Source organism: Conger conger, chromosome 4, assembly GCF_963514075.1.
Source record: "Conger conger chromosome 4, fConCon1.1, whole genome shotgun sequence".
NCBI classification, from domain to species: Eukaryota; Metazoa; Chordata; class Actinopteri; order Anguilliformes; family Congridae; genus Conger; species Conger conger.
The window spans coordinates 22,080,327-22,098,975 of record NC_083763.1 but is presented as its reverse complement, the minus strand read 5'-3'; the positions used below and the strand labels follow the sequence as shown (position 1 = coordinate 22,098,975).

The window sequence follows — 18,649 nt, the reverse complement described above, 5'->3', positions numbered from 1 at the left end:
TCTGACAGCTCTAAAAATACCCTGGTTCACCCCTGTACTTGAGCACAGTAAAACTTTAGGATATAGTTATGGTCTGTGGCTGTAGCTGGTGTTTATAGAATATAGCAAAGTAAGACCATGATATGATTGAGCTAATGAAATAATTAAGAGCAGAAGTTGGCAGAAAATCCTGAAATGTACTGGCCCTTGTTGTGCACCCCTGCCTCCACTTTACTCATTCCCAAATAAAGCCCCATCTTTGATAAGAAATAATTTGGTGCTATGAGCTGCTGAATGGTTAAACATGGGCAGGCGATTCCTTTGGCATGCTCTTAGTTGTCTTCTGAAATCAATATAGGAGTTTCCACATATTGATCAGCCGTTAGTGAAAGAAAGTAAGGCTTATGGGTCAGCAGTATTAAATATAGTATCAGAATATCATTCAGTCCACAATATACTGAAGTTGGATACAGTGCAAGAGAAACAGATCACTAAAGCCATGAGTTTGCAAAGAGATGTAATCTATTTTGTGAAGTACTCAAAAACAATGATATTTTGATTCAGGTGCAGGCAAAAGTATAAAGTACAGCACATCTGACTACATTTATAAAAGGAGGTACTCTATGCAATTACCTACAGTATATTAAGCATATATGTGAATGAAAATGAAACAACAAACAAGTAATAGGGTAAGGTTGCACTGTATCATTTTGTCATACCCCAGTATGCTTCCTAAACAATACCCCAATGTACAGTATTCGGGGTATTTTTCATAAATGCATATTAGTTTATTTACAGAAGGTGCTAAATAAATAAAATAATGCCAAGAAACCAACATTTGCACGTCAAAAGCAATGACAATATCAGGTGCTACAAAAGTCGTAGCATAGCTGACAGCAGCTATGCTCCTGCCCAAAACAAAAAACTCCACTGGCACTACTGGCACCATTGGTGAGGTGGATGGCACTACTCCCCATCCACCTCACCAATAAGGTACATGGGCATGCCTGGGTAGACGGGTGTGTGTGGGAACATGGGCGAAGAGCTAAAATGTGGAAAAGACAATCAAAAAAACTATTCATTACCATTGGCATAACATCATAGACATGACACAGCAACAACTATACTCCATAAGAAATATATTTCCCTAAAAAGGATATATCCATCCAATGTTCTAAAAAGGATATCCTTTTTAGAACATTGGATGGATATATCCTTTTATATATACTCAACATAACTTCCCCTATGCGCTGATAATAGGGTACTCTGTGGCTTTAAATGAAGTGAGCACACGCACTTGAACTTGAACACCAACACTTTAGAGAGTTTAAATCGTTTGTCACCAGGACAAATAGCATTCGTTTCAATCAAACACATAAACAAATAACTAAATGAAACAAATATAAAACAGCAAACATGCTAAACTAAGTCTGATGCAATGCAATGTCTGATGCAGTGAAGATTTTAAAGGAGTCTTTAATATATTTTAGCAGCAAATTGAACTTTACACCGAGAGACAGCCCCACTATAGCTTTATAAAATATATAACTTGCAGCTGGCTGCTACTTATCCCACATTGCCATCCAGGCAGCTCAATTTGTGGCTGGTGCCAACTTCAGGAAGGTCAGTTTCACAAATGTACCTTCTACAAGTCTATAAATCCTGTTGTTTGTACATCATCATGTATACAATTGTTCAAAACACTCTATGCACTTCCTAAAATACTTCAACCCCAATTTTGGCACTATAAATATGCAAAAAGAATGCATAACAGCATACTTTAGCATTTTTGGCCGCTCACATTATTTTTTCAGGTTTAGAGCCAAAATAAATCAAGACATTTCCTAAATCAATGGGTGGAGATGTACAGCCCCACCAATTTTGGTCATGATACCTTTACAGGATTTACAGGCTACTGAAAATGCTCTAAAATGAAATAATGAGTGGGGGGTTTTTGCTATTATTTATGTTTTGTAAAGAGGCATAACTCAAAGAAAAAAGTTTTCAGACAAATATAGACGATTACAAGAAAGTCTGAGACTTCTACAATTTTCACATGGAATGACTCCATGTTATGTTCAAACATATGGGAAAACAATATAATTTTATTTCAATGCATTTAGTCTCAAGTTTCAATGTTTTTATTAAGTTTCATTAAGTTTTTTTTTCCTGAAAACCATAGGAGCAAAAAATATTGGCATCTCTCTGATTAATCTTAATGTCTCTGCTAAGGAATCTTTAAAATATATATATATATATAGATATATATATATATATATATATATATATATATATATATATATATATATATACACGTCACTTAATAACAATTTTAAAAAGCATTGAAACATGTGAGTAAATGTATTGAAATTAAAATATACTTATCAAATATGTATAGATTATTATCTGAGTGATTTACTAAATACAGTCTTGCTTCTTCATTTTTATCAAGGGTGCCAATAATCCTGGAGCCCATTGTAGTTTTGGGAGATACACACACATGCTAATAGCCCATGTCATAAAAATCTCAATCTCAAATCTCAAAAATCCCATAATACTGTACACACATGTCATTTAGTTTTAATTGCATAAAATGTTTTTGTTAAATAATTCAGCCCTGGTAATACACTCAGTGACCACTTTATTAGGTAACCTGTACACCCGCTCATTAATTAAAATATTTAATCAGCCAATCCTGTGTCAGCAGCTGAATGCATAAAAGCATGCATGCATGGTGAAGATGTTTGGTTGTTGTTCAGAACAAACATCAGAATGGGGAAGAAATGTGATCAAAGTGACTTTGACCATAGAATGATTGTTAGTGCCAGACAAGGTAGTTTGAGTATCTCAGAAACAGCTGATCTCCTGGGATCTGAGTTTATAGAGAATGGTGTGAAAAACAAACAAACAAAAACATCCAGCGAATGGATGATGCCATCCTGTCAACATGGACCAGAATCTCTAAGGAATGTTTCCAGTACTATTTTGAATCTGTAAGAACTGTCACGTTTCAGGTCTGTCTTGCCATGTTTTATGTTTATTCATGTTGTCTTAGTCACGTAGTGTCTTATCACGTATTATGTTAGTCTAGGTTCGTCATGTTGTTTAGTTATGTTTCGTTACGATTTATTTTCTTGTCATGTTTAGTTATGCCTCGTTACGATTTATTTTCTTGTCATGTCTAGTTATGTTTTCGTACGTTTATATTACCTGGTTATGTTGAGTGATTATCGTCTTAGTTTCGCTTTGTGTTATGTTTTGATGCATATTTATTGTTACGTTAACTGGTCGTTGTTATGCATACACTTTTACATGTTTTTCCGCAAACCTTGCGTTCCGCCTTTTCTCTCTCTCTCTCTCTCTCTTTCTGTCATTCACTCCCTAATTGTTTCCATTTGTCTATTTACTAAAACTACTAACGTTAGATCAGGATTGGGTAGAGACGAACAAACTAATCATGTGTTCATGTTACCTTACGTTTCTCGTGCATGTCACTTACTAATTTACTAATGCTAGGGCAGGATAGGTTTATTACTAACGATTACTAATCTCCTTGTTAAACTTGTCATCCATCGCACCTGTTTTCCATTTCCTTGCTACACTCTAACTAATTGTCTACACCTGTCTACACCCGCATTTATAGCCCAGTCGCGCCACTGTTCACTGCGAAATTGTCTGCCTCTGTTTACCACGCAACTCTTGAGCATTTACTACCATTGATTACACGTTACGATCCAAGCCTGTTTACCGACCATCGTTTATTGATTTCTGTTTTGTGACCATCGTTTGTTTTTTGACTACGTCCTCGCCTACCGTTTTTGTACTTTTGCTTCGCTGATTGTTTCATGGTTTCGACTCCCGCTTCGCCCACGACTACACCTCTGCCTGCCGTCCGTCTGTTCATCTGCCCCGCTGACAGCTCTCCTGCTACCGGACCTCCCTGCACGTCTACTGACTACGAGTTTGCCTCTTCCCTCGGCACCGTGCTTTTTGTTTGTTTACTTTTTGTTTGGCTGGATCTACGTGTATGGACTTTGCTTGTGTTGACTACTCTCCTGGGATTCGTCCCGAATAAAGCCCTGAGGGGTCTTTATATTACTATTGTTTCTGAGTCGTGCATTTTGGGTCCAACCCCCACGCACCCGTCTCAAGAACCCCCTAAATACACCAAAAAGCAGAAGTATCTGAGAGGCAAAAGAAGTGCGGGCAATCTTACCAGAACAGGATTCATGAAATGTTTCTTGTGTATCTGACTCCAAAAGATAGTCTAACTGCTCCTCTGTTCTAACAGTTAAACAAAAGGAACTGTAAATGTCCACCAATAGTGTGCCTCAATATGATCGCTCTCTATCTGAGGAGACGTGGATGTGCCTCTGGCCTGGATAGCCTACAATGATAATATTATGTATCTTGTGATGGCACTAGGGTATAGGCAAGGTATCCTAACATTAGATTTCTGTTTCCACTGTATCTGGAAAACCCATAATCTATCCAGTACTATTTCAACTTGCCAGTTCTGGGAGCATTCCACTGAGGTGGCAGAATTGCGCAGAGGCAGCGCAATGATGAGAGCAATAGTTTTATATTGGCAAGCACTGTCTCTTTATCAAACCTTGCTGACCCTGTGTCAACATGGTAAACACAGTCTGTTTCCTTTTGGGGGGTCTGCAGAGAGGCACACTTATGTAAAATGCCCTACAAATCGATCTGAAATTACACTATTCAGCAAATTATCTGTAATTTGCATCCATTCATTTTATTAGGTACACCTTTCTTGTATTAGGTAGGACCTCCCTTTGCCCCCAGAACAACAGAACAAGAAAGGTGTACCTAATAAAGTGAATGTATGCCAATTACAGATAATTTGTAGAATAGTGTAATTTCAGACTAATTTTACTTTAACCACCACTTAAAGCAGGGCTGCCCAAACCTGTTCCTGGAGATCTACCGTCCAGTAGGTTTTCACTTCAACCCTAATTTGGCACACCTGATACTACTACTAATACCTACTAAGTAGCTCAATGAGATCTGTAGCTGTTGAGTGAGGTGTGCTTTGTTAGGGTTGGAGTGAAAACAGGGACAGGGTTTGGCAGCCCTGACTTAAAGTAAACCCAAGTAAACCCATTGTTCAATCACAACTAAGCTATTCTCAGTCCAATGTCAGATAGAACCTTAAAATAAAGTTGAAAAAATAAAATAAAACATAAATTGACCTTATAGAATAAGAAGGTTATATGGTTCTCTACACTGTATCTATTCCACACTGGAACACGGAATACTAGCAATTGCACCTGTCTTGTTTTTTTGTCTTTTTGAGACTATTTGACTATTTAGAAATCATTAGTTTAACATGTGTAAGGAAAACAATTATTTGGTATTCAGACATTACTGCTGATATAGTTTGATATTCTGTATAAATGCAAAAAAACGTGTGATGTGATGTGTGTTGTACCTTGTCAGAACTGGTGTACTGACACCTCTAATGAGTGAATAGTAAATTCCATCGCACAATTTCATTGTGTGAAAAAGATTCCATATAAAAAATTCTGCTCATGCAAATAAAAATGCTATTGTATATGAACAGAGGGTTATCTGGGAAGGTATACCTTTAGTATTGCGCATTTAGTTATTGTTTACTTGTATAATCTAGCTTCACTTCAAAGTGGCTCTGTAGAAAACCTTGTATCTGTTATATAGAAAAATATAAAATGCAGTACATCACCAGAACTGCATATGCCTGCCAATGACAATATCAGATGCTGTCTCTTGAGCTTCCTATTCTGTTCTCATTACATCTTTATAGCATTATGTACATAAAAGGGTTAACGCAACATTAGAGGCCATCTGGTGTGATGCCGTGAACTCAGACAACTTGTGGGAAGTCCTGGCAGTCTAGCACAGCATACAATACAGTATTAATCAGTTCCGTACAATTCCCAAGCAATGTTCTAATCAACCAGACCTGGACGGCTATAACACAACAGGCGGCTTCGAGTCCTTGTTCCAGTGCTCTTACTGTTTATTAAATGTCAGACGGGGGAATACTGAAGATTTCTGAGGCAAGCCACGCATTCGGTCACAGAGTTTAATTTGGTAATCGGTAATATACCCCAAAGCCTCATTATGTAGCCACCACAACCGTCCCCGGCCACGTAACGCTTGAAACAGTTAGCGAGAAGAAAAAAAAGAAAAAAGCAAGAAGGTAAATGAAGTGTAGAGATATCAGGCTTGATAGCCGAGATAGACTTATCTTCTCTGCAGAGAATAACAGGTTCAGCGCACCACATGTTCTACGGGTGTGTAAGCATATGCTCGGCCCCGGGGCCCACGGTATGAACTAGACTGAAGATTGAGTTTGTAGATGGAGATTGCACAAGACAGAGGGGTCACATATGTTCAGGTGAATGCACGGTCCCCGGGGGGACAAAGGTGGCAGTAAATCGTGCGGCGGAGGACGTGGACTTGGCTGGCTGATCAGGGACCATCTCGAATGACAGGCCTGGCGTCACTGTGGAGGCAAAGGACCTGTGCTGGGGATTTGTTGATTTGTGGATTGACGATTTGTTGATTGATGAAAAGAGCAATCCAAACAAACTTGGCCGGAAGTACAATTACTGTACTGCTGCATCTATTTGTATGCCACTCATGTTCTGGACTACACGTTTGTGAAAAAAGCCAGTGCCGTCACAAGCTGGCTCCTACAAATGTTAAGCCATTTCGTACCGCATGTTGTATTATATGAACTGAGACAGCTTTCGACCTAACATTCCCCCTTCACCTAATTGTGAAGTTACACAATAAATACGTTTATGCAATGTTATTATGTAACATGCTGTTACATAAGGAAGCATTCATTGCACGTAAAAACTGCAGACTAGCATTTTTGTTCAATCAGATATGCTTCTGAAGGCATTTTGTTTTGCGGTATAACTTTATATATAACTGCAACAATGAAAAAAACCCTAAATAGAAATAACATATACAATAATATACTATATATGTATATACTTGTTGAGTAATGGTACTGCTATAAAAGGGCCAGCTATAAAAGCTATACCTTTGTTTAAATGTTGTAATGCTCTTGCTTTTAATGAACCCTAATGGCAATTCAGGATGATTTTAATGAATCTACACACACACAAAAGGCCCACATTTAGCACTTTCATAAGCTGGGATATTAAAATAAGACATCTGACAGAACCACAGAAAAACTGACATTTTAATTGCTCCAGAGATGGCAATTATTATGACATTTAGAAAGGCATTTCAATGGCAGACAGGAGTCATTTAGACTGCATCTTTAAGAGCACTATGAAACCCAAGGTCACGTCACTGTTGTCATTCCTCTATGAATAAAGACGCTAATGAAAGTCTTCCCTTATTCCTCAGTTTCCCCTTTAAAAGTGGCATTAGATTCCCTCGCCACAAACCTTGACTGTATTATTAGGCATCCAGGCTGAAGGCCAAGGTAGTATACAAATACTGTTCTGGCAGTTTAGTTTTATTCCAGTTTCTGTACCTTTTATTGTGTATAAGAAAACTGTCTGACAATCATTGGAAATGTGGTATGAATAAAGGGGAATATAGGGGATTTTATAACAAATTATATCTTTTTATACAGATTATCTATACATGCAGACATAGTTCATGAAGAAATGACAAAAATGCATATTCCTAATTTACATTCATACTTTTAGGATTTCTTTCATACAGTATTGTTCAAATAGGTTTTATGTCAAAACAGTGTAAAACTCAGAGGAAAAGGGCCGGACTGGTCAAGGTCGCAAAGGTGACAATAACGCAAATAACCACACATTACAACAGTGGTATGCAGAAGAGCATCTCTGAACACACACCCCATCATAACTCTAAGTGGATAGGCTACAGGAGTAGAAGTCTAAAAAATAAGTGTAATAAATACCTAATAAAGTGCTCGGTGAGTGTTTTTTTTTTTTTTCAACAACTAACAGGATTTAGTTATGAACCCTCTGACACAATTTACAGATTACAGGGAAATTTAACAACCATAATCATAAACCACATTCCTCAGGAGAAAAATGATCATTGAACAGTCCAGTTCTGTCCAGAACACAGCGAGTCTACGTTAGATAACATCTGCACTCTGAAATAAGAAAATGGTTATTTCGTAACTCCATTGACATCACTGCTTCCTGGGACATCCTATCCCTGTATTTCTCTCATTCGTTAACCTGGAACTTGAACTTCACTCCTGATAGTTAATCCTGATCCCTTTAGTTATGCTCACTGCAAACATGCCACTGGCAAGCACCACATACGCACAACCTGTGCTTAATCAGTGGCTATTTAATAATTAACCGACGGTGTTCTGCAACAATGCTGAGAGGGCAGCTACAGACAACTGTTGAGACAGTAAAATGCAATGTGATATCATGGTTGAGACAACTTACATAAATGGAGGTGATCTGAACAACTGCAGACTTAATTGCTTATTGCTCTCACATCTTGTCTTGCTTTTTATGCATCCACTTACATAGAAAATGCAACACAATCCCTGCAATATTTCCATCAGCCATTCAGTAATCTCCTCCTTCTGCTAATGAGTTTCCTTCCTCACACACAAGTGCTCACAGTATTAACGCATCTCCTTCACTAACTTTCCCTTAATCTCAAAACAAGTCGACTATCCATTTCCTTGTTCTGATCCCCCTTCTCCTTCATACGTTATCAGACCCAAAGTCTTTTTCAGCATGTGCTTTTAGCCCATACATCCAACTCCTCTGCATTTCCATAGTGAACATTATTTGATTTTATTTCTTAAACAAATGCTTTTCACTTCAATGAGTGGAGAAATCAAATGTCATTCAAGCATAGCAAATGCTGCCAGTTAAGACCAAAATAAATATAGGGGAAAGTATTAGATAAACATTATAGCGAAGGGCACCAGTTTATCTAAGGGCATGTGACCCAGAATGATTTAAACTAATTTATTACCATGTAAATCCCCAAGGGGCACTGTAGGTATTGGATTGGTCCCAATCATTTCACTAATTATAAAATGAGTGATCAATTGTGACCTTCATAAAATAAATTAGTTGATGCAATAAACTATACGGAAGAGGAAATGTGGCATGGATGGAATGTCATACACAGAATAGTCTTTGAGCCATGTTTTCCACATTTTATTTGTTCTGCAAGGACAATCAATTGTATCCAATTTAAATGCTATGCTGGCCTACAATGTGAAGCTGACACCATAAACAAAAGCTCAGTCACAGACAGCATTAAAGGTGCATATTTAACAATGAGTTTGATTTCATCAATCAGTAATTGCATTTGTCTAAGATAATGCAAGGTACATTGAAAGCATACAGTACAATGAAACCCTAAAAAGAAGTCCCAAAAGACTACTATACTAATTACCTTGAAAATATGATCAATTATCCATGTTAATGCATATCTATGATGTACAGGCAATCTCTGTCTTTGTGCACATTGGCCATATTTGTACAGAAGGGGAACCTCATCACTGGCCACTAAATGGAGAGGATGAGGAATGGTCAACCTTCCAGGTGGAGCCATTGATGGACCCGGATCTGACATTTTTTGCTGATGGTATTGCATGTACATTGACAGGGAACCATTCATTGCATGGCCGATGTTAGCCAAAGATCCAGAAACGGGTATAGTTTCTGTTCACTCAAGAATGATTCATTTAAGTGCACAAGTAGCTGAGTTGGTAGCCCTTCCTAAAGCATGCAAGCATGGGGAGAATCAGTGGGTTAATATTGAATCAGAAATGTTTAGGGGTGGTGCAGGATTTCATGAAACGTTGGTCACCATGGGAGGTTTATATCACATCCTGACAACTCCTGATCGGCACCTAAAATGTGTCTACCTTCAGCTACGGCTAATGTGGAAGACTTAGACTTACTGAACATAGCAACAAGAGACACCCAACTTAAATGGCCATGAGATGTCTCCACTTGCAGCTCTTGGGGCAATACAGATGTTCTTGCCCCCCAAATTGTGACACAAGACACCCTCATCAAACAGAAAGCTTACCGGGTAGCTCCACCAAAACAGTACATCATAAAAAGGCTTACTAATGGGATGCTGGCAATAGATGTCACTGAGCCTTATACTTCTGCTCGGGCAAAAACTAGGGGGACCCAGGTTCTGCATAAATTACATCAAACATAACACCATCACCTACACTGATACCTAACCCCTGTCAACAATTCTAGAAATATTGGAGTCACTCTGAATGCTTTTCAAGCACTGACCTAAACAGTGGTTACTGACCAAAGGGCATTCAGAGATTCAGAGATTCAGAGAACAAAGAGAAGGCTGCATTTGTTTGTGCATATGACCAATTTAAGGTCATACTTTTTGGCATTAAGAATGCCCTAGCCACGTTCCCCAAAGGCTGATGGAAGTGACCCAAGGATCATGAGAGATTTCTCAGAGGAAACATTTGCTTGACCTGGATCTAATCCTGTGTTTCTCAACTTCAGTCCTCGGGACTCACTTGCCAGAAGGTTCTTGTTGTAACCAGGGACGCGCATATCTGATTTAACAAATCAAGGGCATTTTTGGTGGTTCAGTCAGGTGTATTCCTGGTTAAAACAAGAAGTTCCTTGTTTAAATACTGATCTAATCTACTCGCCATCTCTGGACAAACATTGCCATGATATCCAGTGCTTGACAACTACAGAAGGCCAAGTCGAGCATGAATGTGGCAGAAAAGTCACTTCAAGTGACTTCAAGATAGAAGGATAGGATAGAGAGAAAACCAAGGTAGTTGAACTATATCCTACACCAGTTAATTTGAAGAGGTTCCTAGGCATGGAAAGTTGGTACCACAGGTTTGTGCCAAACTGCTCCGAAGTCGCTGAGCCTCTCCATGCTCTCAGGAGTCAAGTTCAGACGGACTTCTGAGATCCAAGCCTCCTCAAACCCTCAAACAACATTTGGTCTCACCTCCCATCCTAGACCATCCAAACTTCAATCTGCCCTTTGTGGTCTACACAGATACCAGTAATGATAGGCTTGGAGCAGCCCTGGTACAACATAACTGCCTTAGCACTGAGGAGCTTCTGATTAATGTGAGCATCAGTTTAAACAAGGCCGAACAGGACTATTCCACCACCAAGCAGGAATGTAGGTTCTACAACGTGGTGATCGATCATTCCTCTCTGGTATGTCCAACACACAACTCATCAGGTGGGCTCTCCAGTTACAGGAGTTTGCTGAAGAGTACAGGAAAGGGAACGGTCTCCGATGCACTACCTATATTCCCTGGTGAGCAAGTGGACACTTTTCCACCAACTTCTGTTCTGAGTGTGCCCTGCACTGAAATCCAGAGACTTTACCAATCTCTAATGTTTCCATCAACAACACCATTGATTTCCATTTGCATTATGCCATAGCACCTCACATGAATTTTAGTCAAAATGAAATCCTTGTAAAGCTTGTAAAGCAGCTGTCCTGAAGCGGAGAAAGAACTGTTACCAGTGCCACACTTTCCACTATGACTGCTCTGTGGTAAAGCCACACTTTCCACTATGACTGCTCTGTGGTAAAGCCACACTTTCCACTATGACTGCTCTGTGGTAAAGCCACACTTTCCACTATGACTGCTCTGTGGTAAAGCCACACTTTCCACTATGACTGCTCTGTGGTAAAGCCACATTTTCCACTATGACTGCTCTGTGGTAAAGCCACACTTTCCACTATGACCGTTCTGTGGTAAAGCCACACTTTCCACTATGACTGCTCTGTGGTAAAGCCACACTTTACAGCCATACACAAGTCTGAATGTCCACTCAATCAATGATTAGTGGAAGCTGTGCAGCAGATGTTTGCAAGCCTCATATTTCCCAGATGGTCACACAGCTGAAATGATTGCCCAAGGCCTGAGGGAAGTGCTGGAGGTGTGGGGATTTAAAGAAAACCGTGTGTGTACCACTGTCACGTTTCAGGTCTGTCTCGCCATGTTTTATGTTTATTCATTTTGTCTTAGTCTTGTATTGTCTTATCATGTATTATGTTAGTCTAGGTTCGTCATGTTGTTTAGTTTATTTCTTGTTACGATTTATTTTCTCGTCATGTCTAGTTATGTTTCGTTACGATTATATTACCTTGTTATGTTGAATGGTTATCGTCTTAGTTTCGTTTTGTGTTATATTTTGATTTATGTTTATTGTTACGTAGACTGAACACTGTTTAAACATACACTTTTACATGTCTTTCCGCAAACCTTGCGTTCCGCCTTTTCTCTCTCTCTTTCTGTCATTCACTCCCCAATTGTTTCCATTTGTCTATTTACTAAAACTACTAAAGCTAGATCAGGATTGGGTAGAAACTAACAAACTAATCATGTGTTCATGTTACCTTACGTTTCTCGTGCATGTCATCTACTAATTTACTAATGCTAGGGCAGGATAGGTTTATTACTAACGATTACTAATCACCTTGTTAAACTTGTCATCCATCGCACCTGTTTTCCATTTCCTTGCTACGCTCTAACTAATTGTCTACACCTGTCTACACCTGCATTTATATCCCAGTCGCGCTACTGTTCACTGCGAAATTGTCTTCCTCTAGTTTTACTACGCAACTCTTGAGCATTATTTTCTGATTGATTCACGTTAAGATCCAAGCCTGTTTTACCGACCATTGTTATTGATTTCTGTTTCGTTGACCATTGTTTGTTTTTGACCACGTCCTCGCCTACCGTCTTTGTACTTTTGCCTCGCTGATTGTTTTCTGGTTTCGACTTCCGCATCGCCCTCGACTACGACTCTGCCTACCATCCGCCTGCACATCTGCCCCGCTGACAGCTCTCCTGCTACCGGACCTCCCTGCACGTTTACCGACTACGAGTTTGCCTCTTCCCTCGGCACTAATAACAGTCAACATACCAATATATTATGTAAGTCTCATAGGTTTTCCTATATTTATTCAAAAATACACCCGGGAACTAAAGTGGCTAGTGGGCAAATCCCTTACATAGTACATAGTCAAAGTATTAATGAGGCACATGGTATCAAGGATGAATTGTGATTAAAACTATAATAACATCCTTGCAACCAACTAAATTCAAGTGAAAAACAAACAGATCATTTTAATTCCTGTCACCAGTGCCAGCCTCCATACTGTCACCACTGGCAGCCTCAATCCGGTCACCACTGCCAGCCTCAATCCTGAAACCACTGCCAGCCTCAATCCTGTCACCACTGACAGACTCAATCGTGTCACCACTGCCAGCCTCAATCCTGTCACCACTGCCAGCTTCAATCCTGTCACCACTGGCAGACTCAATCCTGTCACCACTGGCAGACTCAATCCTGTCACCACTGGTAACCTCAATCCTGTCACCACTGGCAGCTTCAATCCTGTCACCACTGGCAGACTCAATCTCATGCTGCTCAGGAAATCTCCCAGGATTTTCACATACAACAGTCTCTAGAGTTTGCAGAGAATGGTGTGAAAAACAAAAAACATCCAGTGAGCAGCAGTTCTGCGGGCGGAAACATGTTGTTAATGAAAAATAATTTTTGCGATTCTCAAAGGCTGACAAAAAGCTACAGGGTGATAGACACAGACATAGCCTAAACTACATATTTTGTAACAGGTAAGGGCAGCAGGGGTGTCTGGTATGCAAGTGCTAATAGAGATAAGAGACAACATAGGATACCTGCACCCGTTAGTCACTCACCTATACATTAGTGCCGTAACACAATATGCAATTATATCACTGTAGGCTATACAGGCCAGAGGCATGACCGCGTCTATACAGATACTTAGCGATTATATAAAGCCACACTATTGGCAGACATTTGCCGTTCCTTACTGTTAGAACACAGGAGTGGTTAAACAAATATTTTTGGAGTCAGATATTCAAGAAAACATTTTATTAATCCTGTTCCAGTAGCACCTGGTAAGACAACACACATTTCCTTCACCACTTAGATACTTCCATTATTTGGTGTATTTTGGGGGTTACTACTCTTACCTGTTCCCAATAGCGAAAACAATAGCGATAGCGAAAGTCTCAAGAAACGGAGGTGAAAGGGATTCCTTTGACCGTTGGACAGCTGCTTGCAAAGCCTTTACTTACCAGGACCTATGTCAGCTATTGTTATTAGAGCTGTTTAAAGCCAGTGTTCCAAGCATAATGGAGACTAATCTTAATGACCAGGATTGAGGTTCAAAGAAAGGCAGCCATGGTGGCCTTTGAGAGGGAAATTGGGAAGACAGGACAGGATTCTGTCAGGTGATGGTGCCAAGGGTATATTATCATTTCTGGTGAATAATAAGGATGAAATACAGTGAAATACAGTATACAGTATATTCCATTCACAACATTAACTCCCCATATTTATTATATTAAAATATTTTTTAAAATGTATCATCATGTCATATTATTATTATATATTATTATTACATATTATAGGGCGGCCTGTAGCGTAGTGGTTAAGGTAAATGACTGGGACACGCAAGGTCGGTGGTTCTAATCCCGGTGTAGCCACAATAAGATCCGCACAGCCGTTGGGCCCTTGAGCAAGGCCCTTAACCCTGCATTGCTCCAGGGGAGGATTTTCTCCTGCTTAGTCTAATCAACTGTACGTCGCTCTGGATAAGAGCGTCTGCCAAATGCCAATAATGTAATGTAATTATTAGGGGGGGTATTTGGGGGTTGTAACCCCCTATTCCCCACAAAAATTACACCCTTAGCTGGTGCTTTCCCTGTGATGGTGCCACCTTTTTGGGCACTGGTTAGTGCTAAGGCAAAAGTTAGTCTTGGTGTGACCCCCTGGGTCCGACAGCAGGAGGACCAAACCACTCAGAATTTCATGGCTTTGTGTTTGAATGGACTGTGCTTATAACAGTCACAGTGGGGCAGGCTAGGTGTCTTCCGGCTGTTTTCCGGCATCCTCCAAGAGGGCCCACATCACTCCGCTGCTAAAAAAGCCTACCCTGGATCCCTCCATCATCCAGAACTACCGCCCGGTATCTCTTCTTTCTTTCCTTTCTAAAACTATAGAACGAGCCGCTTCTACTCAACTTTCTTCCTTCTTTTCTAACAACAACCTGCTAGACCCCCATCAGTCTGGCTTCAGATCGGGCCACTCGACAGAGACTGTGCTCCTCTCCGTCAGTGAGTCACTTCATGCCGCACGAGCAGCCTCCCTCTCCTCCATCCTCATTCTTCTAGATCTCTCTGCTGCCTTCGACACTGTGGATCACTCCATCCTCCTGTCTGCCCTGTCAGCAACGGGCATCTGTGGCACAGCCCTGGACTGGATTGAGTCCTACCTCTCTGGTCGCTCCTTCCAGGTTGCCTGGGCTGGTTCGGTATCGACACCTCGGCCCCTCGCCACAGGAGTTCCCCAGGGCTCAGTCCTTGGCCCGCTTCTTTTTTCTCTCTACACTCGCTCCCTTGGCCCTGTGATCACTGCACATGGGCTATCCTACCACTGCTATGCGGACGATACCCAACTCTTCGTCTCGTTCCCGCCGTCTGATACGCAGGTTTCAGCCCGTATCTCTGCTTGCCTGAGGGACATCCAGAGCTGGATGGACAACCACCATCTAAAGCTCAACCCAGGTAAAACTGAAATGATATTCATCCCTGCTAATACCTCTCCCCATCTGGATCTCTCCATTTCTCTCGGGGATACCACACTCACGCCGTCACCCAGTGCAAGGAACCTCGGCGTGGTGATGGACAGCAGACTGTCCCTTTCCGAGAACATTGCGGCGGTGACCCGGTCTTGCAGGTTCTTCCTATACAACATACGGAGAATCCGCCCCTTTCTCACCCCCTACTCGACCCAGCTCCTGGTCCAAGCGATGGTTCTGTCCCGCCTGGACTACTGCAATTCCCTCTTGGCTGGCCTCCCAGCGTCCGCCATCAGACCCCTCCAACTCATCCAGAATGCAGCAGCTCGTCTGGTCTTCAACCTTCCCAAATACTCACACGTCACCCCCCTGCTTACTTCCCTCCACTGGCTGCCTGTCATGGCTCGCATCAAATTCAAAACATTGGTGCTAGCCTTCCAAGCAGTTAAAGGGTCTTCCCCAGCTTATCTGCAAAAAATCATCAGACCCTACACCCCTGCCAGACCTCTTCGTTCAGCCTCCACAGGCCGCTTGGCACCTCCCCCTCTCAGAACCTCCACCTCACGCTCACGACTACTGTCTGTTCTGGCTCCACGGTGGTGGAACGAACTCCCCGTTGAGGTCAGAACTATAGAATCTCTCCCCACCTTCAAGCGCAAGCTGAAGACGCACCTCTTCAAGCAGCACCTCTCCCCATCCCTCCCTACCTCCCTGTGAACCTTAATTGTTGTCTCTGTGACTTGCTTTGTGTATCGGTATTTTTAGTTGGCTAGGTAAGCAGTGTTTGGATAGTTAACTTTGGTGACTTTTGCTCTGTTTGTTTGTTTGTTTGTTCAAAAAAAAAAAAAAAAAAAAAAAAAGGCCCTTGTCCTTATCTTTGTTGTACAGGTAGCAGTTGAAATTGTACTTACCTCTAGGGTCTTTCAGCGAACTTATCCCTGGTTATGGGTATGCACTTTGTTGTACGCCGCTCTGGATAAGAGCGTCTGCCAAATGCCAATAATGTAATGTAATGTAATGTAACTGTACTCCAGGAAGCTCCTTTCCTCTCTGTTTTATTTAACAACTTTCTGTAGACACATAAACACTTTGTTAGGGACAAACTTTGGTTCACTTTAGGTTAGACGGTAGTTAAGTAGTTTCTCTCATAACCAAAGGCTAACATTAAAAGCCATGGTGCACACACTGGTGGTGTTTTTTCTTTTCTTTACAAAGTGGATATATGCATTTGTTAACAACAGTTTTGCACACCCAGGCACCGCCACCTCCTCACAATGTTTTCTTGTGTTGATTACTCAATTTGTTTTCACTGAGCTATGTGGGAATTAGGCCTTTCTTTCCAACTGTACATTCAACATTTTATCTCTAGAAAATACTGCTTGTGCCCACACATGATGAAATTGTTTTTTTCTGTAAAAAACTTTTAGTTTCAAACATTCACTCACATTAAATACAATTTTTGCCTATTAATTACATTGCAGACTCATGTACATACCTGCTCCTACAGTATATTTAACAGTCAATGGGGGATTCTGTTTGAGTATCGGTGTGTTTGTGTGCCCCCTGCCACAATAGCATTCACAGTAATCATGTGACACTCACATGTACTGCATACCCACTTTACTAGATCCTACATGCCGCCGTGAATTGCATTACAGTAAATTTGCAGTCTTTTATACCCCTGGGAAAATTGCCTTCAATTTTTCTTCCCTTGGTATAAATGTCCAACATTTTGAAGAAGCAAAAACTAGATATACATTACTATTATCATTATCCTTATTTTTGTAGTTATTACAAAGTAGTATCATTATTAGTTGCAGTGGTAAAGGACGTGTCAGTACTTGTAATAGTAACATTTGGCAGTGGTGATTTAAAACTTGTTGAGATTGTTCCAACACTAGAGCCGTGGCTGGTGCAGAACTGCTTTATTTACTTTTACTTTTGCATCACCACGGTAGCCAATAACAATCTGAGATATTCTCACATGTCCAAATACTATTATTGTTATTATAATAAATAATAAATAAAATTTAAAAAAAAAACTATTACAATCACTGTTGTACAATCACTGTTGATTACGTTATGCTGATATGATAGGTATTCTGGACAAGCCCAAGAAGATATTTGTAATTGGTTATGACTGGTTCCACAAGAACATGTTTGCAACACGTTACCTGTACTTTCTGATACAAATAATACGTTGATTCATGCGTCAAACATCTTCTAGATTAAAATGCATTGGTACAAAACAGCTACGAACGCAAAATGCTCCTTTTTGATACACATCGGACACAAACCAGCGCCGTGATTAAAAACCCACAGCCTTAACCTTAACCTACAGTGTTACCCAGGTAACGCGTACATGTCAAATAACGGCAATGCTGGTAAGAGTAACTATATACAAATGAACGCGCTGTGGATTGACATTAATTTGTATAACTCAATACCACAAAGTTATATCCTCTGATGTACCAGGAAATGGTGGTTAAGTCATTTAGTAAATCACTAAAGCAAACCACAAACTATGTTCACCTACCTAATGTCATCGCTGAGTATATGCGTAGCTGCAATCAATAGCTAATCATGGAGAGAACAGTAAAATAAATAAACAACTCAAATAAATAATCGTGATTATTAGTACAAAAAAGAGAAAATGTCAGAGACGAGATATCAGTTCCTGTACTTTAACATTACCTCTATGTCCGGTAGGTCCCTGGTGAGCATTCTAGACATGGTTGTTGCTGTCGTTTTTTTCCAGAAGTTAAAAAGCAAAAGAACTTGGAATGCTATAAAACTCGTGATCTTACTGAAGTGTTTGATATCCTTGGTATTACAGCAAGTATGTTGGAGGATGAACAATATCAGAAATAATAGACTAATCCATTTATAATCCGGGTGCCGCACGCTTACAACAGCTGATTTGAAAACTATCGCCTGAAAGTGAAGTTAAGAATGTGGCTTCTTATACAGATGCGAGTCGCCTTTGCTTGCAATACGACGACAGTAATATGTTTTAAACAACTGAAAATCTTGTTGATATATGCCTTGGTTTAGCTAGCAG

General features: G+C 40.4%; 1 protein-coding gene across 1 annotated transcript in view; it reads right to left on the bottom strand.

Annotated features, from left to right (window-relative positions):
• dpyda.1 (dihydropyrimidine dehydrogenase a, tandem duplicate 1) overlaps positions 1-18,423 on the bottom strand; it is a 184,511-nt gene extending 166,088 nt beyond the window's left edge. The window contains exon 1 of the mRNA XM_061238784.1: positions 18,283-18,423. Within this exon, the coding sequence (XP_061094768.1) occupies positions 18,283-18,321 (39 nt within the window). The 5' untranslated portion in view covers positions 18,322-18,423. The remainder of the gene's footprint in view (positions 1-18,282) is intronic.
• Between the last annotated feature and the right edge of the window lie 226 nt (positions 18,424-18,649).